Source organism: Theropithecus gelada, chromosome 10 (genome assembly GCF_003255815.1).
Source record: "Theropithecus gelada isolate Dixy chromosome 10, Tgel_1.0, whole genome shotgun sequence".
Lineage (NCBI taxonomy): Eukaryota > Metazoa > Chordata > Mammalia > Primates > Cercopithecidae > Theropithecus > Theropithecus gelada.
In genome coordinates this window covers 5,400,309-5,408,699 of record NC_037678.1, presented here as the reverse complement: position 1 = coordinate 5,408,699, position 8,391 = coordinate 5,400,309, and the positions used below count along the sequence as shown (strand labels likewise).

General features: G+C 52.0%; 1 protein-coding gene across 4 annotated transcripts in view; it reads right to left on the bottom strand.

Moving 5' to 3' along the window:
• Nucleotides 1–3,250: 3,250 nt before the first annotated feature.
• The window catches only part of KIAA0930 (KIAA0930 ortholog), a 47,317-nt gene continuing 42,176 nt past the window's right edge, over nt 3,251–8,391 (bottom strand). For all 4 annotated transcript variants that reach the window (XM_025399422.1, XM_025399421.1, XM_025399423.1 and 1 more), the window contains one exon: nt 3,251–8,117. In XM_025399422.1, coding sequence (XP_025255207.1) covers nt 8,077–8,117 — 41 coding nt within the window. In that variant the 3' untranslated portion in view covers nt 3,251–8,076. The remainder of the gene's footprint in view (nt 8,118–8,391) is intronic.

Genomic DNA, 8,391 nt, shown 5'->3' with positions numbered 1-8,391 from the left:
TAAGTTAAAGATACGCTGTTTGAGCACAAAGGAGATTCATTTAAACCGCTATTGCTGTAGATTACGCCTGTGACGCACTGCACCTTTTCACTGTTCCGCCCTCAACATCTGCTTCTGTAATTGTACTCAATAAATACTGTAGAGACCAGAGCTCTGAGCCTTTTGCAGCCTCCACATTTTGCAACTGGCCCCCTGGCTCCACCTTTACTCTTAGCCTGTCTCTTCTCAATCCTTTGTCGCCAACAGACTTCGGGTACCCTGTGGGTGGTGCTGAGGCTGGTCCCCAACATGCAACATAGCAAAACCCTGGCTCTACAAAGAATACAAAATGTAACCAGGCACGATGGCACGCACCTGTTGTCCCAGCTACGTGGGTGGCTGAGGTGGGAGGATGGCTTGATCCCAGGAGGTGGAGGCTCCAGGGAGCCAGCAGTGATCATGCCACTGCACTCCAGCCTGGGTGACAAAGCAAGACCCTATCTCAAAAAAAAAAAAAAAAAAAGCAAACCCGTCTGGGCAAGGTAGCTCATGCCTGTAATTGCAGCACTTTGGGAGGCTGAGGTGGGAAGCTTGCTTGAGCCCAGGAGTTAGAGACCAGCCTGGGCAACACAGCAAGACCCTGTCTCTAAAAAAAAAAAAAAAAAAAATTTTTTTTTTTTTTAATTAGCTGGGCATGGTAGTGGAAGGAATCGCTTAAGCCCAGGAGGTCCAGGCTGTAGTAAGCTGTGGTCGCACCACTCTACTCCAGTCTGGGTGACAGGACAAGACTCTGCCCGTTCCCCCGCCTGCCCCAGAAAAAGGCAAACCCATGGGCCCCAACTAGGCTACTGAATCAGCACCTCAGGCTGGAGCCCATTTTTAAAAATTGAGATAGAATTCATATAAACTGCACCCCTTTAAAGTATACGATTCAGTGGCTTTCAGCATACTCACAGAGTGGTGCAGCCGTCATCACTGATTCCAAAGTACTTTCCTTACCAGTCTTCTGGGTTTGAACGTTGGGTTAGAGCGTGCATTAGGTGATCCTGATGCACGTTCACATTTGGGAACCGCTGGCTCTCATGCACTCCTGATGACTCTAAAGATGGCCCATGAAATACCCCTTGGGCACGCCGGGAAGAAATGGCCGTAGTTATCAGCATTGCCAGGAACTACGCCCGCCTTTGGACGTACCTTGTCTCACTTCAACATTGTCGCATCCCTGGAAGGAAAGTGGTGATTGTACTTGAGGAAACCCAGGCCCAGGGTTGAGCGTGTCTGAGGTGCTGCAGCTTGAGGTCCCAGCCCCACACTCCTCTCCCCGCGTGCCATGTTAAGGAGATGGACGTGCCCACTAAATTACTCAACTGCACTGACTTCTGGAATTGGCTAAAATCTTTTGAGCAAAATTGTTTATTCAGAGTAGCATAAAATTCGGCTAAAAGCCATGGTTATTTCAAAAGGAGCAACCTAATTGTTTTATTAAAGTCAGACTCCAAGAGGAAAGACCCCGGTCCACCCGGAGGAAAGAAATCTCGTTAACCTGGTGGCTGATGGAGAGCCTAGGTCGGGGGCAACTTGGTGATGCTGCAAGGAAAGAAAAGAACATGATCCTTCATCCCCAGAAACAAGTATTTTCCCTTCCTCATGTAAATTTTCCAGCTATTCTCGTCATTTTAACAATCAGGCACAAAGTATAGCATGTTACCACAGTCAACATGTCTATTTACAATGAACTGTGTTATTGTACGGATTGAGTTACATTCCCCTCTCCTCCCAGTATGATTCCCAAAGGTTTTCCTTTCCAGTTAACTTTTTTCCTTCTAAGCTAGGGCATGACAGTAGTTCCTAAAAGCTCATCTAAGGATAAAGGAACTGAAACAGCAAAATTAGCCTTCCAGAGGAGGCAATGAATAGGAATGAAGTTCCTGCAGGCAGCTTCCAAGATATAGACTCTCCCTAAATATCTATTAAACATTTTTCAGGTGACTGCTTTAAAAGGACTTCCCACTGTTCAACGAGAAGGGGGTTGACCTGGATGACAAGGAAGTCCTCACCCGCTAGACCGTCTCCTTCCTAACTGCCATCTTCATGGGCTGCCTTTGAGGTGCTGGTCAGAAAATTCTCCTGGTCTGGTGTTTCTAAGGCATTGACTGTTCCCAAGAAGTGTCACTGGTGGGGTGTCCCTTACTATGTTCCAGAATGCTTGCGTTCCTCTCAGACCCTCTTTTCTCTCTGCCCCTCATTTTCCATTCTGTAACTTTCTGTGGTGCCTTGGGCCTTACACCCATCGCTGGTAACTTCCTCAGTCCATCTGACCATGGAAAGGAAAAGCTCGTGGTGTGAAAGGCGACAACGAGCCCGCTTCCACCTACGAGGGCCTTGCAGTAGCAGGCTCGGAAGGATCCACCAGAAAACGCGAGAACCTGCTCGAGGTCCCCTCGCCCGCTGAGCTGCAGGAGAGCCGCCTGGTGCGAACACCTCATCTTCCGTTAGACCAGGCAGCTTACCTGGAGCCTGCAAAACCTGAACTTGGGACTCCTGGCCTCTGTTCCATTGTTTTCCCACTTCTGTGAGGGTTAAGAGGTTCTCTGAAAAAGCTTGGGAAATTTTACAGTACAACTGAAAGGGTATGCACTACCTTGTGGAGGCTGAACGCTAAACTTGAAATGCATTTTTTTTTTTTGTTTTTTTGAGATGGAGTCTCTGTCACCCAGGCTGGAGTGCAGTGGTGTGAGCTTGGCTCACTGCAACCTCCGCCTCCCAGGTTCAAGCGATTCTCCCGCCTCAGCCTCCTGAGTAGCTGGGACTACAGGTGCACATCACCATGCCCGGTTAACTTTTGTATTTTTAGTAGAGACAGGGTTTCACCATGTTGGCCAGGCTGGTCTCGAACTCCTGACCTCAAGTGATCTGCCCGCCTCGGCCTCCCCAAGTGCTGGGATTACAGGCGTGAGCCACTGTGCCAGGCCTTGAAATTTATCTTGAAATGATTTAATTCTGCAAATATGGCATCTCTGGCCAAACCCCAGTCACTGACCTGCCCACCACTTCTTGGACTCCTCACTGGCTCATGACAGGCAAAGCCAGCACACAGGGTGATTTCTGTCTGCCTCCAGCACACTCCAGTTCAAAAAAGCAGCTTGTGTGAAAGCTCCAAAAAAAGTTTAAGGAATCATTGGGGGCAAATTAAAGTTCAATCATGATCGCTTTGCTATATCTGTATTTACCCTGAAATGCCCATGACAGAAAAAAAGATTAGAGGAAGACACAGAAAAGAAAAATTTAATATTCAACATGCAAAACAACTTTTAAAAGAAACATGAAATCATAAAGCAAAGCTAACAGCCAACCAACCAATACCGCCTAGAAATGATCGCCACTGGACGTGGAAGACGGTTAATAAAGCAGCTGTTGGGAATGCTTATGAAACTAGCACTGGCAATTAGCATACCGAGCTGTCCAGTGCAGGTATCGTGGTGTTTTTGCTAAAATAAATACATTTTGTAGAAATCATAATTCAGAGTCAGTTTTCTTACAGATTTAATTACTCACACAAATAATTCATTTGGAAACCATAAAAGATACCTGTGTATACCTAAACTGCCTGGTCTTCCACAGAGCGGGGACTAAAGGGGCACGGCGGGGCAGACGACAGCGAGCGTGCCCTGGGCTCTGTAGGGTTGCGGGGTCACTGTGATTTTGATCTGCTGAGCTCAAGGACTGGAGACGGAATAAAAACGCCTACTTGCCTTAGACATAAGAAGTTGCAAACTCGCCCATCGGCAGCTGCCTCCACTTCTGAGACTCCTCCCGCTGCGGGAGCTCTGAACCAGCCCCGAGGCCACTCCATGTCCCAAGGAGCGTTGCCGCTGAGGATCAAGCAGCCAGTGAAAAAGAGAAAAGGAGAGCCCCAGCAGGTGCCCGTCACCCGGCTCCCAGGGCCCACCTGCTGAAGAGCTGCTCTCCCTCGAAGGGCAGTGGCTGCCACTCCAGAGGCCGCTTCCTTCAAGCTCAAGGGCACGTGCGTTTCCTTAGCTTGTCGTGTCCATCCCATCAGGTGGTTATTTTTAAAACAGAAGTACAGTCATTCTGCTTTTTGATACAGACTAGAGCAAGAGGACAGGAAGAACCAATGGGCTGTCAAGAGAGACTTGGTTTTTGAAACAGGACATGAAAGCAGATCCCACCCAGATTCAGAAATTGAGAAAAACGTCAGTGAAACCTGTTAAGTTCACTAAAAAGTTGGCAGATGTTTCATATGTCTTTAGAGGATTTTGGCCAACAACTTAAAACCAGCATATTAGGACGTGGTCAAGGCAGTCATTAGAATATACCGGCTGCACAGGGCCTTTCCTCCGGCACGTCTTTTAATGACAAAAAAGTTTTGTTCTTCAAAAGTCTTCTACTAACTAGTCTGTTTGTGATTAAAACAGCAAAAACGGGCCCTGGTTTGAGTGCGGGTAGACTCTTTGAGGGAGGGCACCTCAGGAACGTGCCTTTAGACCCTTCCCGTGACTCCATGTAGAGGGAACCCTAACTCACAGTCCGTAAGAATCCAAACGTGAGCGGCGACCCCACTCTGCAACCCATCCTGCCTCCAAGCTGACTTGGCTAGAGAGTATCTTGCATCCTTTTGTTCTCTTCTGACTACCTGTCACTCGTGTTTTCAATAATCTTCTTTTGAAATAATGAGCCTTAGTTGTCTTTGCAGGCAACTAGGCACTTCCAGTAGGACGTCAGAATGTAAGATGGCCACTACCTGAACTTACAGCAGCTGAAAGAAGAAAGGGTATAAACGGAGACCATCTGTCACCCATCAGAACCTAGGATCATCACGTATTCCTTTACATGGAAAAGCCCATCCCACACCTTTCTTCTTCATGTTCTAAAAAGTGACACCTAGGTTTCCTCAACAGAAAACTGTGCTTCAGTCCCAAATCCTCTTTAAGACCAACAGGCCTTAAAGGGAGTTTGCCATTAAAGACCAATATGTCTTTTTTTTTTTTTTTTTTTTTTTTTTTTTGAGACGGAGTCTCACTGTTGTTTCCCAGGCTGGAGTGTAATGGCACGAGCTCGGCTCACTGCAACCTCCACCTACCGGGTTCAAGTGATTCTCCTGCCTCAGCCTCCTGGGTAGCTGGGATTACAGGCACGCGCCCACCATGCCTGGCTAATTTTTCTATTTTTAATAGAGACAGGGTTTCACCATATTGGCCAGGCTGGTCTTGAACTCCTGACCTCGTGATCCGCCTGCCTTGGCCTCCCAAAGTGCTGGGATTACAGGCGTGAGCCACTGTGCCCGGCCCCAATATGTCTTAAAGGGAGTTTGGGATTAAAGCAGTTTTCTGTTGAGGAAACCTAATGTCTTAAAGGGGTTTTGGGATCAAGTGTTCTGTCGAGGACACCTAGGTGTCACCATGCATGAGTCTTCCCTGCATTACACAAGAGGCAGGTATGTTCCCAGAAAAATTAAAGATGGCCGTACAAGAAATACAAATGTGCCAACACCCGGACTTTGGGGGCGCTGGTTCTGGCCCTGCCACTTGTCACGCTGTTACTTTATTCCACGTCATTTGTTACTTTGGAAAGACAAACCTGGGAGGAATACCTTCCTGTCTAGTTCTCAAGTGGCTAAGTGGCCCCGAGCAAGGTTTAAATCCAGCATCGCAAGTACCCTTTGGAGAGGGTTTTAGGGACTGAGAAAGGCAGACTCCACCAAGTGTCTGTCCATCTGTCCGGGCAGCACCGTGTGGCTCAGCGTGCAGGCCGGGCCACATGCCTGGGTTTGACTCCTGTCGCTGGCCCGTGCTGTTTGTTCCAGGCAGTCCCCTAGTGCCTGTGTGCTGGTTTCCTCGTCTGTAAGATGGGGTCGGACCAGCGGCCGCACATGGTAGATGCTATGTATTGGCTATGAAACCGCCAGTCCACCGTGTGCTCTGTTCACATGCCTTACACATTGAGGGCTGGTCTCTAAACCAGCATGATGTGCACACGTTTCTTTGACCAGCAAGCCCTCTCACACGTCACTGTGACTGGTCCTCATGGTCACCTGTGAGGCGGGCAGCACTTTCACCATCTGACAGACGAGGAGCCCAGCTCGCCCCGAGCCATCCAGGCAAGCCTCCAAGCTCGGCCAAATGCTGGCCTAGGGGAGAGAACCTTCTCACGCCCCTCACCTCTGAGAACAGAGGGCGGGCCGCTGTGCTGCTCACGACCTGGACTGCCTCATCTTCCCACGGACGAGCTGTCAGGGCTGTGTTCCTCCCAAGGTCCCCAGAACAACCAGGGGAATAGTTCCTGAAGAAATAGGTGGATTTTAGCCACACAGACACAAACTTGGAAACAGCACTTGGCATCCCCTGAGAGCACTCAAATGGGGCTGGGCCAGAAGGCTGGGCCACGCTCGGGGCTCGCTGAGGCTCTGTCCCCACACTTTGGGGCACGACATGACCTGGCTCTGTGCTGCCCTAAGACATGGGTTTGGAACATGAAATCGTGCAGAGCTGAGCCGCCAGGGACACGCAGCGGACACTGCTAGAGGAGAGAGAAGGTTCAAATCCCCCACCAAGCCCGGTCTCGGACTAGGTTATTACAAAGGGTGAGGGGGAGGTGGGCATCCCAGGAGTCTAACATCCGACCCGACCTATGCAGAATGATGGGTGACCGTGCCCTGACCCAGCCACACACTTGAACCCTGGAGACTTCAGTGAGGTAGGTGGTGTAAGCCCCATTTCACAGGTGGGCAAACTGAGGCAGAATGAAATGCAATAGCTCGCTTTTAATAATAACATACAAAAGTCTGGAGAAAGCCCCAAAGTAGTCCCCTGTTCCCGGAGCCCAAAGAATAAACAGATGGGCGAACAAGCCCCTCCTCTTCCTTTTCCCCCCCAGAGATCCCTAAACACATCGCTGGAAAACCTGACACATTCCTGGGAACTTCAAACGAAACCAGCCACGAAGAGACCCAGCTTCCAGCTGATTCCCAGCTGGGGAGGGGACAGGCCTGCTCTCGGGGAGGGCACCGTGCATCCTTGCAGATGGAAACGCCTTCATGCTGGACCAGGCTGCGGGCAGGCCTGGGGCTGGGCGGCTGCTCACACGAACCGATGGGAGTGCCCATGTGAGCCTCTGAGCAACTCCTCTGCCTCAGTGAGCTGGTCTGAGATGGGGCCAGCACACGCTGTCAGAGGAAGTGAGCTCCAGGAAACCAGGGGCGATGAAGCCACCGCCGCCCCCAGAAGACGGGGTCCCACTAGAACCTCCCTGGGATGATGCCAGCCCCACCCCACGTCAGACACACGCTTTGGCAGACACCCTGTTCTGCGTGGCTCCCGAGGCCTCCCGACCACCCTCAGAATCCACATTCTGCGGGTCCCTCCGTCCGAGGCCCAGCGCGGCTGCCCCAGGTTGGAGGTGTGTGTGTTGGCGGTGTTCTTTGGCTGGAAGCAAAAGGCCGTTGTGGCGGGATCGGGGCCGTCTGCTCAGCTGGAGGCCTTTCTGGAACTGGGCGTGGGTGAGGTATTCCCAGCCCAGGGCAAAGCCATCAAACTTCCTGTGTTCCCATCTCCTGTTAGAACAAAGTGGTAAACGGGGAAGGATGAGCTGGGACTGACGCGGGTGCTGAAGTTCATCCGCATGGCATTCCAGAATCTTCAACTGGCGTTCCTCAAGAAGGTGTGGACAGTCTGATGCGCCGAGCGCCCTGGCTGGGTGGTTCCGCCTGCTGCTGGGCGCATGAGAACAGAGATGCGCCGGTCGGGCCCCGCTCTGGGCATCAGCTGCTCCTCCCGCTCTCTCTCATGGCCGCTCGGCAGCTCTAGTCCTGTTTGGGTGCAGAGGGCTCTCCAGAGATGGGTGGGGGGCGACGGGCGGGGGCACAGGGCGGAGCAGAGCCAGCAGGGGAGGGAAGAGGCACTTCAGTTTGGGCTGGTGTTCGTGGAGTCGGCCCTGGCCCCGGGAGTCGAGTGGCCTCGCCTGGCTGCGGCTCCAGCACTGGCGGGTCACAGGAGGCCCCGGTGGCGGTGGACAGGTAGGCACTTGGCAGCACTCCCAGGGCTGGGCCCGGCCGGGGCTCTGCACAGGCTCCGCACGCGGCTAGGTCATCAGGATGGGCTTCTGCCGAACTTCCAGGATGTCTAGGGCCGGCAGGAGGGAAGCAGGTGAAACAGTAGCCCTCAACAGCAGCGAGTGCTAAGCAGTGCCACTTCTGAAGGAAGCCCGCCTCGGCCACTCACGCATCTCCTCTCCAGGCTCCACAGACTGCAGAGGAGACGCGTCTCCACCATCCCCACCCTGCAGACTGGGAAACGGGCCTGCCGCAACGGCACACCCTGCAGGGGCTCAGGTACAAGCTGGTGTGCGGGCCAGAGCCACGGCCTGTCACAGCTGCTGCAGGCCTGGGTCGGCGAG